Below are 19,607 nucleotides of genomic sequence, written 5' to 3'. Positions count from 1 at the left end.
ATCGTTATTTGTTTTAATGAAATTGATTATGTTTCTAGAATCGATTACAAACATCCCTATAGTGATAACGCTATCATTTTTTGATGTGACGTATGCGGTTTGACATTTGTGTTGCTACTTGCTATGTAGACCAAGTTTTGCATTTTGTAAATCGCCACTATTTATAAAATAAAATTTGTAATTCGAAATATAAAGAAAAAGTAATTCTATTAATTTTACTGTTTCATGGGCATACTCAAAATAATTTTAAATTGTGCGACAATTACTTTTTTGGTACCCAAACAATAAATAAAGTTAGTTCAAGTTTACGGTACCTATGCCAGTTTGTATGTCATAAGATTTTATGGTGCAAGACAGTATAAGAGATATGTTTGATGGTACATAATATAATAATAATTGAAGGCAACACTTTGTTTAGTTGGTATTCTGGGTGATATATGAAGTGTGAAGTCAGTTGTGTACATTAACCTAAATACGTTTCGGGTAAATACAAAAAATTAAAAGCAAAATGTTGAGTGAAAATTAGCGATATTGTATATAAATAGATGTAGTAGAATGGATAACAACACAAAAATGGAAGAAGATATTGTAGTCGAAGGAAACCTACTCGAACAGCCGAAAGAGAAGACAATACCGACTCGGAACCCCTTGATGAAAGTGCGCACGTACGTAGTGGCGTTGCGGCCGTGGTCGCTGAGTGCGAGCCTGCTGCCGACGCTGTTAGGGGCTGCGCTTGCGTACCGGTTGCCCGGCGACACTGGCTTCAGCTGGTGCACACTACTGCTGACATTATGCACCGTAGTGCCCGTACACGGCGCCGGCAATATTGTCAACACTTACTTCGACTTTGTCAAGGGAATTGATAACCGGAAATCGGACGACAGAACTTTAGTCGACCATATTTTGAGTATAGACGAAGTGGTTTCGCTTGGTGCTTTACTGTACTTGGCAGGGTGTGCATTCTTCGTCCCACTGGTGATACTGTCACCTGCACGCATGGAGCACTTGGCCCTCGTGTACTTCGGAGGACTATCATCATCCTTCCTGTACACGGGTGGCATTGGTTTAAAGTATATAGCATTAGGTGATATTTTAGTTCTAGTCACATTTGGGCCTGTTTCAGTAGTGTTTGCCTTCTTAGCACAGACAGGCAGAGTGGACTGGTCAATAATTTATTACGCCATACCCCTGGCATTAAACACAGAGGCTATTCTCCATAGTAATAACACAAGAGACTTAGAGATTGACAGCAAAGCTGAAATTGTAACTCTAGCAATATTAATAGGAAGAACTTCTTCATACTTACTGTATGCTTTCTTGTTATTTACTCCATATATTGTGTTTGTGGTGGCATCAGTGCGTTGTTCTCTGTGGTTCTTACTGCCAATGTTGACCTTACCTAGAGCATTTGAAATAGAAAGGAGGTTTAGAAGTCCTGAAACAATGACTTATGTGCCGCGGCAAACTGCAAGACTCAATTTCTATTTTGGAATGCTATATATGATTTCTTGTTTGTTCGCTAGTAGACTTCCTTTTCTTCTTTGGTAAACATTATGAGTAAATATTTCACTGTACTTACTGAGCTTATGAAATGTAATGCAAATGGCCTTTACAGTTATATAAATTAATATTGATGTGTTGTGAAAAAAAAGTAATGACCAGTATTGTATAAGACATATGTTTATAGGAAGGGACACTGAAAATTCTGCAGTCAGTGTAGAAATAAAATAAGGTAAAAATTTAATAAACCAATTTTGCATTTGTACTAAATTAATTGTGCATTTTTATAGTAATCATTAATGCATAGTTACCTTAAAGTAGCTTGTAACTATTAATATTTTTATGGCAATGTATGGACAGTAAGTGTTGCATGACCAGTCTATTCTTATCTTAGCAATATTTTTAGATATGCTGATCATATAATTCTATTACACAATGTCATAAATAACATTTTATTCTAGCGATTAGAGTCACTCTTAACTTGTCAAAATGTTAAAATTAGACTGAGCATGCAATACTGGACGTAGGTTTTGGTCATTCTTATATTATATTACCATTGAAAAAGTTGATAGTTTACAAGTCTTATGAGAACACTATGGTTGCATAATGTTGTAGCAGGACAGAATTGTTTCCATGGCATATGTTAAAAAAATCAAGAACAAGTTAATTTATTGTTTAACCTAGTGTTAGATGTCATAAGAATACTAATTGTGTTAACTGTACTAAATTTTTATTTGAATGTCAATCTTCCACTAAATATTTCCAATTGAATTGTGGTTTATTAGGTATGTTACATTTGATAAACGAAATAAGCTGTCTAAAATGCTTATGAAATTAGGGCTAAAAGGCCTTGTCAGCTAGCTGGCATTAGGTTACATGTTTTAACATAAAATCTACATGCAAGAGGCCCAAGAAACCCATAATATGTATTCATGTTCCAGATTGATCTATGTTAATGTGCATGCAAAATGAATAGTATACAGGAAGTCAGTTGTCATTGATATAAATAGCATGGCTTTGACCATTGCAACATTTGAAACAGGAGTGACATCCTCAAGTTTATGTATGCAACTATGGTGCATTGGTGCATTTTATGTCTTTATTTACTATGGGGAATATCAATAGTAATTATTATCAATAAATTCAATTCAAATAAACTACAGTCTTCTTAAGCTACCTCTTTTTTCTTAGTTAGATATTGTACTGTGTAATGTAATCATAATATAATAGGTATATTCTGAAGATATTAAGCAGAGAAAATATTAATAGTATGTTTATGAATGCCTTCAGAATAAGCCCTGTAATTTGTATATTGTTAAGGAATCTCAAAATTGTGAAACGACAATAATTTATTTATATAATTAGCTATTTAATAATACCAAATAAATGTTTTTTAAAGGAACACACAATGTTTTACCATAAAAACAATTATCCACATTTTTTTTTTTTACTTTTATTGATATAATCAACATAAGTGTCCTCTAGCATAGAATGTTCGTAATATAAAGATAATCACAAGTCAATTATTATACAAGTGAGACCATGAAATTTAAAGAAATGGCGTTTTATCCAGGAATGCCTGTACTACAAAATAAATTATAGTGACATACTTGGCAGTGATTAGAACAATTTAATATTCCATTATAACTTATTATACTGTGCTAATTTTCAGTGAGAATACTAATAAGAATATGATTGCTACAAATATAAATTGAATATCCACTTCAAAGGATATCTAGTATTAACGAGGAACAAAATCACTTTGATATAAGAGATAATACAAAATCATATTGGCTAAAATGGACTAAATGTAATATCACTAAACACAAATAGTAATTAAATCCATAAAATAATTAAATACATTTTGCTAATCTTCTTTATGCTCAAAAATAAGAAGTCTTTTCAACATTCCATACAATTCCTATATAGGTTTCATATAATTATAATCTAAGTATATCCATTAGTTAAACTAATGCACTATTGATCTAACCAAATTACTTGCACACAATTGTCGAATTTCCATAAAATGCAGCTTACACAACTCATGCTAAATACATAAACAGTGCCCATGTTTCGCCATTTGAAAATGCTGAAAGAGACCAGACTCAACTCTAAACAAGCACCTTTACCCGGAAATGTCATGTTCGTTACTTTTAATTTAGGCCCATATTTACAACACATCTCGTCGACAAAAGCATTTGTGATTCTAATTCATATCTTATTGTATTTAAAATTTGGTGCATTTTAATAAGAGATTTGTTACACATATATTTATCATATTTAATGTAATATGATGTGAACGACCTCCATTCGGGTTGGCTTGTTTGTGCGGTCGATTATCGTCTACCGCAATAAGTATTTTTTGTCGCACCTCATATCATATGTTTGCCTAACATTTTAGTATCTTACTAGTTTTCAACTCCACGAAACATTCACACTAACATACATATTTGGAATAATCTCACATTCATGCATGTGGACAATAATCCAATAAAAGGCGGAAAAGTCCAACCGGTAGTGTTTATAAACGCGTACGTTATATACATCAGACTTTAGACTGTTGGCTTCGGACGCTTACGTCATTTTCTTTTCACGTTGCCACTGCTGTATCTTCTCTTTCAGTTCAGTAGCTGTTAGGAAACATAAGAAAGATTATTTTTTTCATATATAAAACAAAAGAAACAACATTTTGGATTTGTTTGAAAATCAGTTAGGAATTAAACTAAGAATTATTTAAATATTTGTCTGGTGACGACATATTACGTCTTCAGAATCTGAATCCGATATATCTGGTTCCAATAATATTTTTATTTCCGAGTTCTCAGACATAAATTAGCTCAAGTTTCAGCATTGTACACAGACTTTTTGAATGCAAACATACCTGGACGTAATTGGTCTTCTGTCAGCGGCTGCCTGTTGAAAGGATCAGTAGAACTGTTCAGCAGATGACGCAATATCACAGATCTGTCCATAACCTGTAACAATACGACACAAATATTAATATACAAAAATGACCCTTACGTGAAAGCATCATTAAAATTGGTAAGGTTTTGAAGTAGAAATTCATTACTCTAATATTGCATTGGACAAAAGTAGTAGCGTAATTGGTTACTTATTTTTGTCCTGGAAATAAGTTGCCATAAATTTCGAGGAAAAAAATTAAATAGAAGTAACCATGAGATAATATGATGATAAAGTAACAAACACAAACTGCAGTTAATAGTAGAGAACCAAACTCTCACCTTGCCTGAGGGTAAGACCACAGGATCAGTCATGAGGGTGTCCATAAGTGGATCTCTGAATTCTTCTGGAGCGTCAGCGAATTCATCGCTCTTTTGTTGATTTGATACTGAAAAGAAGACAACAGAATATATTTTTTTGTTTTTTAAAAGATGTGTGTTGTTGCTTATTGAATAGCCCTTACAACATAAAAATATTGAATGGAAATAGGAAAAGAATATATTCACCAGCAATTTGATATGCGTTGTCTGCGAGCGACCTGAAACGCTCTATTTCAGTAGGCGTCTTGATGCAAGATTTAGCTAATCGTACGGCCGCCTCCTCGAACAACTCTTTACGGAATGATCTCTGAAATTTACAATACCATATTGTTACATGTTCCAAATAAATTAATCTATTTTTGAAAATATAAAATATCGTAATCCAAAGCAATAGTTAAGTTTCTTAACAGTCATTTGAAAAAAAAAAAAAAATGTTTTAACCAAAGAAATGTAACAATAGTAAAATACTCTCCATCACTGTGGTATACAGAGCAGACACAAAGAATTGTATTAAGTTAATGTATCGTGTACCTCGTCAGCGGCCAGCGCGGCGTGGAACTGCGGCGAGTCGAGATGCAAGTAGATGTCGACCAGCTGGCTCAACAACCGTCTGGGCTCCCATCCGTACTTCTCTGGACGTCGGACCTGCATACACAATATCATTGCTTCTATATTGTAACATTATAGAAAAAAGTCTGTACTTATCTATAATCATGTCATGGGTTTGGTGACAGCATGGGTTGTGAACTCTGTGGTTCGGATTACAGAATATTCAAATTAGGCAGCTATGGTTATGTATGTATGATATGGTTATTTGAAAACCGTTAGAATAAGATTTTGTGGCCCATGGGTTAGTAAGCTTGCCCTCGTATCATATCGTGATCGTAATATTACGGTGCATTAATTATGTTCCCTCGGAAATAGAAAAAAATTAAAAGGTTAAAAAAAATATCAATCATAAGATAAGTTTGACAAGTACCTTAAGGTTTCTGCACTTGGGTCCGCACAGCTGCTGCAGGTTGAAGTTGAGCATGGAGGCGAGCCGGTCCACCAGCTCGCTGCGCAGGAAAGGCTCCTTGATCTCCACCGTCAGGTACTCCAGCATGTCCACCGTCTCTCTGCACCATAAACAATGAACAATACAGACCATTGCCAAAAATTGTCATTTTCATTGATATGATATTGGTGTTACAATCTTTTTTTTTTATTTTTATAAACAAGAGACAACTATAAATATTCTAGGATATTTGAAGAGTTTTTAAGGAGCTTCTGAACTTTTGAATGTTCATAATTAAATGTTTTAGAAAGGCCCCAAACACATTGCTATTATGTCACTGACAGACGCAGATATCATGCCCAACCATAAACAAAAGTTCTTTCAAATAAAGCAAAAATGGCGAACCCCACAGTGTAAATGTGTTATATTACCTGGCAAGCGTGAGGTACGAGCGGCACTGCCTCTCGTCCTGCGCGAGTGCGCGTGCGCGCGCCTCCCCCGCGGCGCCGGTGGCCGCGCTCTCCTGCGCCTCGTGGATGCGCTTCAGGTACTGCAAACATATATCTCAATAATCACTATAAACCAATCATTCATTTTGTAAACAACTACATAGCTGATTACAGTAACAAACGTCCTCTTTTTCCACGCATTACAACTTACGTTACTCATTTATGTAAATGAAACTTAAAAATATGTAAAACATACCGTAAGACACTCGTCAAGTAAGAACGTGGTGTCATTCATCAACATGTTTATGAACTTGACGAACTGACGGCCCGATCGGGACTCCTTCACGATTGCCTGCAAAAACACACAGTCTCACTAATTATTAAAGTTATCCAATATCTAATCAAATAATATCAATAATTATATTTATTTAACATTAGTACTACAAATAATTTTGCTATACAAAGTATTTGTAACAGTTATTGGTCCGGCTCAAAGGACCAAAACAGACTCGAAGGACCAAAAACTTTATTAAGTTATAGCAAATTTTGGGCCTATTAAATCTCCTTGCGTAGACACAACTAGAATCGCAGGATCTTATTCATAGCAGCTTTCAATTCTTCGTAGGTCTCTGTATATTTACCGAAAAGATTACAGAATATTACCTGTTTGTGTATCAGCCGCTCCCACATGCCCTTAAGTATGATGCTGATGTGGAATCTTATCGTGAATTTGTCATAGAACTCAGTGCTCTGCCCGGTGGTCTCAATATCCGTGTAGAACTTCATCAAGGCGCTCGGCAACGCGGTCTGTGACATCGGATGGTTCATGAACTTCTCGTAAACATTCTTCATCTTCAATGGCACGGAGAGATGAATTACGAATAGGACTTCGACGATCTTGGCTACCAAGTATGGGTTTTTTATTAGATGCGAGTGGCATATTGCGCTGAGCAACCACGTGATTATCGGGTCTTCTATGTAGTCAGCCACTACTTGCGGCACGTATCTGAAACAAGATGAGGTACAATGAAGTTAGCAAATAATTATTGACTAAAGATTGTGGTCAATTTGGGGATTCACTATATTATTGTACCATGTTCACATATTGTTTTAAAATAAGTATGAACATTTTTTTCCAGGTCTGAGATTTCATAAAGGAGCTTGACATAAAGTAGGCGGTAAGCCGTAAAAGTTAAGCTCTATCGTTTCTATAATGTGCATAAAGAAGTGTGTGACCTTTCATTGAAACAATTAATCCGTAAAGTATATTCCTCAGCAAAGCAAAAGCGTAATACTCACTGCACAGCAAAGAGCATGAACTCGGCGACGTCCTCGACGTACCACTCGGGCGTGGCGCGGAAGGCGAGAGCCGCGGGCGCCGCGCTGGTGCCGGGCGCCGCGTCCTGCGCCGCGTCCTGCGCCGCCTGCGCCGCGCTCAACTGCGACGTCAGCAGCGCGCACGCGCTCGCGTAGAACTGCACGCTGCGCCGCATCACCTCGCCGTCCAGTAGGGCTGCCTCCGCGCACAGCTTCGACCTACACACAACCAACATCACGTGTTAATTATATAAATGTGGGATTTGTTACAAAATAAAACTTTACTTTCCAAGTTAATTGCATTTTAATATTTTTTCTGTCTGACGTCTTTAGTCTGTCGTTTACAAAACTCGTCTGTCATTCACACTTCTCTCTTTTCATCTCGCTCACACACCTTACATTCCATTTCAAGCATCACACTAACGTTCCATTCCCACATAAATTAAAACAATATTTCCTTATGAAAGTAATTACTTGTTTAAAGACGATGAAGCGGGCAGAAGCAACCCCACTAAAAAAAACTGAAACTATGTATAATGTACTATGCAATGTATTTGTGTATTGCAATTACCACTAGATGATAACCTACGAATTAGCATCAAATAAAACATATGATTTAAAAAATCATCGCAAAAACTGACCTCAAATGGCCTTTTTATGACCAATTGCCATCAGATAGGCTAATGACACCTGGCTCCATAAGCTTTTAAGAGACGTATGGGTTACCTGTGTAGACGTTTGACTTGTCTCCTCCAGCGCCTGAGCAGCTCGCGGTTGCGCAGCGCTGAGAAACTGTTGCGCCACTGCGGTTCAGCCACCGCCAACTCCTCGATCACTTTCTGAAGATCGCGGTATGCTCTGCGGAAAATATACATATTATGTGATTATGATTAGCATATACTATTAAATTATATAATCAAATACAGTAAAGCAATACCGTTTAATATAACAATACATGGTCCACATACTTTATTTTTTACAAATTCCACAAGTTTAACATATCAGAGACTGAATGCAATTTTTAGTCGATGAAGTTTAGTTTTGTTTAAACGCGATTGGTTTCTCATTAGACATAGTGACGGTTTCCGTCACAGACATACGTTTGAATTTGTCCCTTTACAAAATAGACAGAGAGGACAAGAGGGAGAAAGAGTATACGCATTTAGCTCACCGGATGCGTCGCTGGTGCGTGTGCAGCGCGGGGATGAGCGCCACGTGGTGCATGTGCAGCGTCAGGAACCAGCACACCGTCTGGAACTTCGCCTCGGGCCACTTGTGGCACGGGTCGTTGTCTGACAAACAACACACATATCATTGAATTAAAACTATTTACGGATTTTGTCGCGGTTATTTATATTACTATTTTCTCCCAATATTTCGAAGACTTTGCAGCCTTCATGGTCACAGACGCTCACATAAGAAATAATTATACATATCATGTTAATGAACTGGCCACTGGTCGCTTCCTTCAAACCCAATGCACATTTTGCTAACTTCCCAAAATATACTTAAAATTATTCATTTTAAATGTTTTCTTTGACAGTGAAGCAAAATGAAAGAATCTCCATGAAGTCTACCTTAATTAAGCTGGCGTGAACACAAGGCCAAACCTCTCATTGGATGATTGTTTACATGTCCACAGAAAATATTATGTAGGTATTCTATAAAGTCATGGACGTAGGTAGGAAGGGGAGAGGGAGGGCACGGGTAGGCACGCACCCTAGGAACATCTTTGCCTACCCTACAAAAAGCCTTGAGCACACAGGGGCCTCATGTAGTGGAGGATTTTCGTCGAATCCGACGATCTTTATTTGCTCCCCTCCTAGAGAAGATCCATAGCTACACTATAATGGTAACTCACTGAGTGAATCGAGCCAGTCCTGAGCCTCCTGCGCGGTGAAGTAGAGCCGTGTCTCATCTCGCACATTAACCCACGTGTCGGGCTGGAAGGTGTAGAGCGGGTACACGCGCTCCAGCTTGATGCGTACCGACAGCAGCTGCAGCACCGAGCACACGTTCAGCATGAAGCCATCACCTGGAACCAAATACGTAATATCATTGACGTATATTCTATAGACACGAACGTCCAAAAACTATTTGTTCAAAATCTGAACTAAAATGGCAACCAAATGACCTATTTTTACTTATTTGACTAATATTTTTTATTCAGATCCAAGTTTACATTTAGACTCGAGTTCTTATATTATGAGCGCCACTCCGTACACAACCACAAGCTGTTAATATTGACACCACACTAAAGCAGTTGTATGGATTGCAGTTCAATTCACTTGAATACAGTGAATGTTCGGAACGCCAAATCTAGAACGTAGTGCATTTATATATTATGCGTAATGTAGATTGTAGGCGTGACCAAATTTTGGTTATGCAAATTGTTATAGGTACAGGAAACCACTGGACGCAGGCCGCTTCTAACAAGTGGGTTAAGAAATCTCTCGAGCAGGTCTACGTTCAGTAGTGGACATCCAAAGGTTGACGATGTAGAAGAAATGGGTATACTTACTACACTGTAGTAGTATTGCGGACTTGTAGTGTTAACCACCCTAGGCCCCGTAGTACCATATGTAGAATATTTAGTCATGGCATCCACTTGCCTGTCATAAGAGTTGACTTAATAGGGCGAGTACTAGACTACCTGCCGCGTCTACTGGACTTTTTCAATTTTACCTATCGCAATGGTGTTACCCTATTTTAGGTTCATGATCGACAAAGGAGCCAACGTACACCCAGGCCTAAATAGCCTTAGGAATAATTCGGCATAGGGTTCAGGCTTGTTTATTCACACAAGTTGATTGATTTGCCGAAATATAGGTGGAAAACTTTAATGTCGCGTTACCACCGGTCGATAAAGACACCGAAGCCAACAATACTTCCCCCTTACTTCCGTTTCCTTTCTCGGAATGTCGACAACAAGCATGTTATATTTATTTCGACGTCTATATGTAATTTTACTATAAAAATAATAGCTACATATTATTGGCAATTTGTGTTATGAACATTCTGTACTTTGACCACAAATAAAGTAATTTATATGATTTCATTGTTTGTATCCGCTTTACCTATATTTTTAACCACGTTTCAACATTATAGAAAAAGACAGCACCTACGGGATTATAAAATCTTGTGATTAAACTGCAATCTTAATTGACTAAAAATCTTAATTTGAACAAAAAAACATTTATAAGAGGAAGCTGCACAGAAACGAGTGCAGACTTTCTGTCGACGCGTTAAAAACAAACGCAATAGCGTCGGTTCGAAATACAAAAACTATAAAATTAGTGCCGATGCGAAACATTGGATTGTATCCAAATAATCCGCGAGATTCACAAAACAAAAACAGGTACACGGAACATTATGCTACCGTTATTTATTTTACAACGCAGTATAATGCCTATTTACGATTGGACTTATAAACCAACAGTGATAGAATAGGGGAAGTGGGCCGGAGTAAAGCCGATAATTCATATATAGGCCGCTGATAGTTCATACCCAAGACTTAATCACCTTTAGGAATAATTTTCGATTCTTATGGTACTAGTTATTATTAAAGTTACTACAAAGAAGAATAACTTGGAGAAACCTGCATTTCAAATGTCTTTATAAGAATTTCCAAGATATGTAAAGTGACTGCCTACCCACTGAATAAATTTAAATTTCCAAATGTCACATTCCCAGTTTGAGGAGATTGACCCTGATTCATAAATAATAAAAAAAGTTCTACCAGTTCTTGTTATAAAATTCATTCGAGACAATAACCTAGTACCTTGGGTTTTCACAATATCTACGGACTTCTTTTTCCTAAGCCTATGCAAAAGACCCATCCACGAACTATAATCATAGTTCATAATCAATTTTCTTGTAAGTAAACCTTACATAAGCAATTTGTAATAACACGTTTCGTATAAATTCGATAATCAAGTAACCTATCGTATGTAAGTCAGTATTTCAAGGTTTAATTTACATACAAATAAGTTGTTAAATTTTTCTTTGACTCGTAATTAGTATTGGCTATTACATTAAATAATTACAGTACATTAATTATTGCCTGATAGTAACCGCAGAGGTCATAACGATTTCCTCAATCAGTTCTGTTGATTTCATGTGAAGCGAAGCATAGGGAAAATTGGGGCGGAAAAATAACTTATTATTACCGTTTTCGCGGAAATTCGTTATTAATTTCACATAAATGATGTGTGTCGTGGTAGAAATGTTTTGAGTGTCGTCAGTTCTGTAGACAATTGAGTGTACAGTCGGCAATAAAAGGTTACTGCTAACAAATAATTCGAATGTGAAATACATCTTCAAATTTTTTTTACGCTTACTGCTGTATAAACATTCATCGAAACGTATGCAGAACAAATAAAAAAAAATAATCGTTTCAATAATCCTAATTAAGAGATATAAAGCTTGTTTTCAATATTAATTTGCAATATAGTTCATAAAAAAAAATAATTATTTGTTTTTACGTGTATCGCTAGCTTTAGTCACGTGACCGTTTCTTAGTATCAACTATCAACGCATATCATTTGTATTGATCGTAACGAAGTGTTGTTCAAATAAACAACATTACCCAGAACTTGCATATTGATAATACATAGCTGTTCCAAACTGACACAGCACGTGTTACATTTTATAATGCCTAGTAATGTCTATTAGTTAAAATGAAATAGGCATTGTCTGTCTCTGATTAGATTCATCAAATTTTGAAGATAGTGCATGTTATAAGATGTCACAATCCCTTTTGTTGCTAACTGTACCTACGCATATATCGCAACCTTCACCCTAATACAAAAGTAACTCCAATCTCGATTGACATAGCGCATGATTTTTTTGAAATTTATTCGACCGCATGATTGCACCGAATCTTATGGCTTTGTAAATGGAAAAAAGCAAGTCCAAGGACCAATGCAGGCAAAATGTTCAAACAGACACAAATTGAGAATTTCACAATATTCGTAATCTTATTAATACCCAAACGATATGCTCTTTACTGTATCCTATTCTTTTTATTTATGAAACAGTATATTGTCGTCTCGTGTTTTTTCAACTTCGAGGTTTTTGGCGCGCTTTGTTTGTTTTTAACATTCTGCGCAGAAAAACCTTACGCAGACTGTCCATTATGTCAAATTTTAAAATTAATCATTGTCTATTTCAATACTGTGTTTGTGTGTACTCGTAAACATTGATGTTTACTTAAAAACGTAATGTCCGCGAATTAAAACTCGAACTAAATTATCTGGCTGTAGTCCAACACAAATTCATCTATTAGACGGAGGTGAGCGACACTTGAGCGAAATATGTACGCTGTCTATTTTAGCTAGACATTACACCACGTCGAGTACGCATTGAATGTTAATATTATTTACTGTCAACAAAAACTGTTCGTATGTGTAATTCGTCTGTCGTTCAATCATATACAAGAAACTGTTGATTTCTGAAATGTTATGTATATATAAATTGAGTCAGATTGCGTGTAAACTATCACCGAGTAACACACATTAACGCACGTTATCAATATTGACTAGACTTACTTTTTGTAGTGGAACAGCACATTAAATAAATTTAATCTCAACGGGAATGCCAATGATTCGAAGCACCTCGTATTAAAACAATTATCGAATAAACTCCGCCCATTATTCTATTATTGCAATTGTCCATTAAACAATAGAGAAATATTTCCAAAGTCTTGCTCTGTCACACAATGTTGAATATATGAGGATTTTTGTCCATTTCTCTCGTGCTGTTAGAAATAATTTATGGCTATGAAAATTTTGCGATGACAATTATTTTTCCTATCGCATGTTTCCGCGCGTCTTTTTAAGTTATCCATTCGCGAGTAATAGTGTTCCTTTGCCTATTTTAATTAATTTCTGTTGGATCAATTATTGTCATGAGATGACCGTCTGCGCCAGTGTATTGGGACGGGAGGCGTGCTTACCCGCGAGCGATCTCTCATCGGTCTGCAGCTGTGCTCGTCGCTCGTTCATCTGCAGCAGAGCCGCGAAGTAGTTCAGGAACGGCTCGCGCGCCTCCGGACACAGCAGGATGTTGTGGCAGATGTTGTGCAGCGTGTTGCGACTCGCCTCGATCTCGCGTTGCAGCGCGAACGCAAGGCTGCGGTCACCCGTGCCCATGCCGAACAAGCGCTCTGCGAGGCGCGGGTTCTCTTCCGCGAACAGTGATATCTAGTGGAACAAGTTTTCGAATTAATGGCTTTACTTTGTTTATAAAGTTCAATCGCTACTAAATTTCACGGAATCCCTCACAGGGCCAATTAGAAGATACTTAATATTTTATTAAAATTGCTTTAGTCGTTTGGGTGTCCATGGGGTGTTCCCCATGGGCACCAAAACAACTACATACGCAGATTTATTTATATATATAGAATACATATTTGTTTAGTAACAAATCAATTAATTGATCATCGGAAAATGACTAGTCCTGTTGTGATATGAGCATAAAATATTTACCGCAAAGAAGGGTCCGAGGAAGGAGACGCGCGCGATCTCCCGGCCGGGCGCCGTGGTGACGGGGTCGGGGCACAGGCTGGGCAGCGCGGCGAGCAGCTCGCACACGGGGCGGCGCGCGTGGCGCGGGCCGGCGCGCAGCTCGCACAGCGCCCGCAGCGCGCGCAGCGCCGCGCCGTGCCCGCGCCCCGCCAGCGGCGACACGCAGCGCCGCATCTCCTCGCGCACGCCCATCAGCAGCGGCACGAACACCTGCGCAGCGCACAGCCACGGACCTACAGCCTCCACGCTCACGGTACAACTTGCTTCACTGGCTAATTACAATCGAACAGCTGCCGTACGAGCTTGTACGTTGAATAAACTTTTTCAATATTAACATGACGAACTAGCGGCGACACGTTCATGCGTATAAAATTCTGACTATAATAGTGACCTTTACCTAATGAAAGAAAATTGACAATAAATATGATGATAATGATATATTATTCACTTTTGGGATAATTATATCTTCATAAAAGCTTGCGTAGCTTCAGTCTTCGATGATTTGGCATAAATAAATTGCATACCCGACGATCATGACTTGCACAAAGTGCAGTGTCAGGAGGTAAATAAGTATAGGAGTAAGTAGTTTGTTTTATGGATAAAAGATTTTTATGCTAAAAGTAATAGCCATAAAACAAAAACAATATTTTTGACCCCAGATTCTAAAAATACCCCAATTGATATTATTTATGTTTTTACAATGACCATGGCCATTACCTACACCCTAATATAAACCTTTTGAATGCTACAATTCACAATGTAAATACACAATAAAAACACAAATAGAAAGCAATACAAACGTCAATAAAATAATCAAAACAATAATTAAACAGTACAATTACCTCTTCAAAAACCTCCTTGTCCTGGTAAGTCGCTAGCAGAAGCTCGGGAATGAGTCCCGTGGGCGTGTTCCCGACAAGCATGTACGGCAGCAGCGGCGACTTCCGGCACTTCTCCAGATCGAACCCTTTCCGTAGCACTAGCACCAAGTGGTTCACCAGTAATGTTCTCAAACTCTGCAATAGGTCACTCAAAGGCGGCTCCGAACTCTTCTTAGGATGTTCTCGCTCGTAAAGATTGATGTTGTTGTAAAATCTTAGAATGTAACTGACTGCTAGACCTTGCGTGGGCATGTTCTTAGGGATAGGTAGCGATGGGGTGGGACAATCAGATTTATCAGGATCCGACTCGGAGCCGAGGGGACCGCTCGTCAGCGTGTCGTCGCCGCAGTCTTCATTTAGCCTCTTCGACGTCTCAGACACAGCTATCAGCTTTTGGTTTAGCGGATCTGAACCATCCCCTATTTGTGTGATAACATCCATTAAAGCTTCAGATGCTAGTTCGTTTAGTGATAGTTTAGGGTTGTCGAGCAACGACGCTGCGACTGATGGCACGAAAATGCCGCCTGCAAGAAAACAAACCGTTATGCAAAGGTATAATACAATTAATACGAAGTCAGCAAACATACAATACCAAAAGTTTATGCAAAATTTTCTTTATAAGGATTCATTAATGATTACACAATAGGCATTGCTTTGTTCTCATTGTGCTGATACACCTTTGTGAAATTTATTTACTTTGGCAAGTTATTTGAAAGGGACAATGTACAAACGAAACATTATTTGAAATTATACTTTCGGTTGAGATTTTAATTATAATTTAAAACATTGAACATGACACAAAGAAGCTTTTAATTGTATTACGTACGCCACATTTAATTTTATTTACTCAGTATTCTAATTAATCTTAATATTGTTTTAGGGACATTATATAAAATAAGTAGTAACAATGATTTTTGCACTATCTAAATCTTGCATAAATATAACAATATAAGAATTAATAGAAATTAAGCAATTATACAAATAAATGATTCTTATAATCACAAAACGATTTGGTTTGACTGAAAGTTATACATGTTTAGTAAAATAATCTCAAATAAAATGTAGTGAATTATATAGAATCACATTTTGCGTCCATTTAAAATACATTTAGAACATTAAAAAATTAAACCCAGTAAGAATAACTACATACTGCTGATTTAATAAAATTATTGATAATATATTGGGTAGAATGTTTGAAACATATTCTGTCTGTATTCTATTAGATTCTAATAGAACTTACAATTTTTACACTTTTAATAATTATTTTTAAAAAATGCATCATATCTTTTACCAATATATACCATGATGCAGAATTTTATCAATATCAGTTTAGCAATTTTATAGTGTACTAGTGACATAGTCACTTCAGCATTTTTTTTGTTATTAGTAATATACTTATCGCACTTTTAAAATTATCGTCTAGTGGACGCAGTAACGGCCTTAAATGTTATATGCCAATAAATTTCAGTGCTTGTAACCCACTAAAAAAAGGCCAGTACGGCCGCTATGTCTTAGCTAATTTGAAATTAGTCACAACATCCATCCTCGGCTTCTGTCGTCACCAACCAATCCCCATGAACAATGACTCTGATGTCACTTGTGATAAACTTCAAGCCATCCATGACAGAGTGCAAGTAACCGGTAAGTAATACAACCATTGTAAACTTACCAGCACATTCGTCCGACCACGACACCTGCAGTATCTTTGCGACGATGTGCCGTAGCTGGTCCTCGGTCAGCTCCGTGCAGCTGACTGTACGAGACCTGTGGATCTTGCGGGCCGGCGATGACGACGGGTCGTTCTCTTCCACCTATTCATGTTAGTACTGGTAATGAGCTATATACATGTTTAACATAAATGTAGTCTATTTAAAAAGTAATAAGTAAAAAAAAAATACATAATAATCTCATTAAAACAGATTCCAGTTAAGATGATGTTACACTATTGAATTTCATACAGGTATTCTTATTTTATATTCATGCTGATACTAACTTGTTGAACTTAAACACCAGGGTCATAGCAATTATACTGTCCCAGTAATTCATGGATGGTAAGTCAACATTTAAATCATGTAGTGCAGTTAAGCTTTTTATTATTTACTTTGAATTCAGAAAGCTTTGTAAGCTTTGTATTGCTATAATTTCTTTATGGTGAGAACAAATATTTTGAACAAAGAAACAATGTACTCAGAGATCCATAATTTAACATAAATCCAACAGCTAAGCTGGAACATAATATATAATCACTAACCTTGTTCAAGAAGTATAAACAAATACCTACACGGTTCACTGATAATTATTTTTTAGGACTTGTTCTGCCTTCCTAATCAGGGCAAATATGACCATGTTTGGTTTACTATACATATTCATGGTTGTCCCAGAATTGTGGTCCTCTTTCACCATGCAATAACACGATAAGTTTATTACAGGAATATAATTAATGTTCAGTGACAAGACATTATTTCTGTAAGTCATAGTGAATGCACACTAAGTACCTCTTCTTATTAGTTATTTATTACATGCAGTCCAGTCAATCATAACAACTGCATCATGTTGACTAATAATGAATACTTTAAGAATTGTATTGTGATATGAAAATTATAAATGTAAAAAACTTAAATATTCAATAATATAAATATGGTTGTTGCATTCGAACATCTTATGCAAGTTGGTGTAGTGTAAACACTTACAATTTGTTCTTTGTGTTTGTCACTACATTATTATATATATTATATTTAATATTTATAATGTGTTTACATAAACAAAGCTTGTATTATCCTTTAAGAATATTCAACAATATTATATTGCTAAATATATTAAAAAAATAAGTTAGGACATTCTTGAAAAAAGAAAACTCATAAGAAATTATGGGAGACATTGGACTTGTTATGCTGCTCTAACATTACCTGATTTCAATGCATATTTGTCATCATTTTTGTTTTAATAAAACGGTTTAATTAGTTTGCATATTATGCAACTCAATGTTAAACAACTAGCATGCCAATATGTCTTGCTGCCAACTATATTATCTAATGGGTAAAGGTGACATCTTAGTTCAAGTGCCATTATGTAGACTTACCTCCATTGGCTCCTGCTGTGATTCAGATTGTGAGTTCCTCTCTGACACATCATCCACTTCCATAGACAAGGACCGACGTGAACAGCTTGGTGATGCAGTGGTAGGCCTCGGCCGAACTGGAGACGGCTCTACAAACTGGGCTGGCGATATTGACCTTGATGTACTGTCCTCCCTTGTTGATGCCCCTTCTGAGCCACCAACTGTTGAATGTGGTAAACTGCCTACTCTCACTGAGCCACAACTTAATAATGTGTCTTCACCCATGGAATCAAAACTGCTATACTGTCTTGTCTGAGAAAGATCTGTCATTTTTGTGTCTGCCATTTCATCAAGCAAGTTATTGTCAGTTTTTTCTGTCACAATCAATCCATCAGCCGGTATTTTAGTCTGGTCGGACTGATCTGATCTGATTGCGTCTGAGAAATTGGGCTCCCTGTTGGCATTAGCATCAGGGGTGCTGGGTTCGGTGGAACCGCGCGGGATCGGTGCGGGTGACAAGCGAGGCTGTGGGCTTTGTATGTCGGGGGAGAGCATCGAGGCGCTGGGGGTGGCCGGGGGGCTGGCCGAAGAGGGAGTGGACCCCGCGCCACTGAGCGCCGCGAGTCGCGCCAAACGACGTCTTCGTATCTGCAACCAAAACACCGTGCTCCTGTACCACGTGCGAGTGCGTCGTGCACGCCGCGACGTTCACCACCGACGCTTTGTTTTGTTACGAAATTAGACTGCCATACGCAGTACGCGAGGGTTCGTTTATAAAACATATTTTCTACTTACCTCCTCCTGACTCAGTTCACTCATATTGATGTTTTATTCTTTGTTCCCTTCACGGTGTTTTATGAATCTGATGTTTTTCTCTAATCCGTCTTGGAAATCTGTTCAAGAATGAATAGCAAGCCACACAACGGCAAGTCAGTCACCTCGCTCAGCTGTTTGACGTTTGTGGCTGTACAATGACAATGACGAGAAAGTATTGAAAATATACGCGTCATCCTTGTCTGAATGCAAGAATGAATATTGCTTATCTTTGTCTGTCACGTAACCGACCGTGAGTAAGACCGAGATAGAATAATTGAAAAATTCATAATGGAAATTATATATATTTTTTATCTGTGAACAAGAAAAAAATATAGCTAATTTATAAAGTATTTTAGAATGTAGTGAACAAATTTTTGTGCATTTTTTTACGAGTGCAGAATGAAACTACACACAGGAGTTCAACTTCAGAATTCACATATATACGCGATATAGGCCGTACCTATTACACGTTTGCTAGCGTAACTATAATAATATAAAAACGCCTATGATACAACCATATTAGCCAATCACAACGGCTCTATGGCTACGCATTGCGAAGGCTGCCATGCCGTCAGCACTGAGAAACAGACTTGTTATTACAGCTTTACTCCGTCTTTAGATAAAAAACGTCTATGAATAAGGAAGTTAGTGCCTTAGCTGAGGATAGGATATTTGAAAAGTCTAACATAATTTATTAATTTGAGAAACAATAAAGCCAGAATCTCAATAGTGAACACTATACCTACGAAACTTTACGTAAACACATTACCCTTCTTTTCTG

The 19,607-nt window shown here is 37.3% G+C and overlaps 2 protein-coding genes across 2 annotated transcripts; one reads left to right on the top strand and one right to left on the bottom strand.

The window, feature by feature from the left end:
• Window positions 1-87: 87 nt before the first annotated feature.
• Window positions 88-2,929, top strand: LOC115444393 (ubiA prenyltransferase domain-containing protein 1 homolog). The gene has a single exon (XM_030170157.2). It carries the CDS (start codon window positions 556-558, stop codon window positions 1,546-1,548), a length of 993 nt encoding a protein of 330 aa, XP_030026017.1. The 5' UTR covers window positions 88-555; the 3' UTR covers window positions 1,549-2,929.
• A 4-nt stretch (window positions 2,930-2,933) lies between these two features.
• Window positions 2,934-19,022, bottom strand: LOC115444392 (ubiquitin conjugation factor E4 B). Its single transcript, XM_030170156.2, has 19 exons — window positions 18,806-19,022; window positions 18,032-18,658; window positions 16,622-16,763; window positions 14,914-15,476; window positions 14,033-14,281; window positions 13,501-13,747; window positions 9,406-9,579; window positions 8,716-8,836; window positions 8,271-8,402; window positions 7,527-7,763; window positions 6,891-7,233; window positions 6,484-6,579; window positions 6,210-6,328; window positions 5,761-5,899; window positions 5,313-5,426; window positions 4,968-5,088; window positions 4,743-4,849; window positions 4,382-4,475; window positions 2,934-4,130 (listed from the first exon to the last, which is right to left on the bottom strand). Exons 1-19 carry the CDS (start codon window positions 18,827-18,829, stop codon window positions 4,075-4,077), a joined length of 3,705 nt encoding a protein of 1,234 aa, XP_030026016.2. The 5' UTR covers window positions 18,830-19,022; the 3' UTR covers window positions 2,934-4,074.
• Window positions 19,023-19,607: the final 585 nt, after the last annotated feature.

The sequence above is a fragment of the Manduca sexta genome, chromosome 10 (genome assembly GCF_014839805.1).
Source record: "Manduca sexta isolate Smith_Timp_Sample1 chromosome 10, JHU_Msex_v1.0, whole genome shotgun sequence".
NCBI classification, from domain to species: Eukaryota; Metazoa; Arthropoda; class Insecta; order Lepidoptera; family Sphingidae; genus Manduca; species Manduca sexta.
This window is presented reverse-complemented; position numbering and strand designations above follow the sequence as displayed.

Coding starts and splice junctions, on each gene's coding strand:
- LOC115444392 (XM_030170156.2), bottom strand. CDS start 18,829: ATGAGTGAACTGAGTCAGGAGGAG. Junction 15,477..16,621: donor GTGGTCGGACGAATGTGCTG/GTAAGTTTACAA, acceptor GTTTTCTTGCAG/GCGGCATTTTCGTGCCATCA. Junction 4,850..4,967: donor CAACGCATATCAAATTGCTG/GTGAATATATTC, acceptor TCTTCTTTTCAG/TATCAAATCAACAAAAGAGC.
- LOC115444393 (XM_030170157.2), top strand. CDS start 556: ATGGATAACAACACAAAAATGGAAGAAGATATTGTAGTCGAAGGAAAC.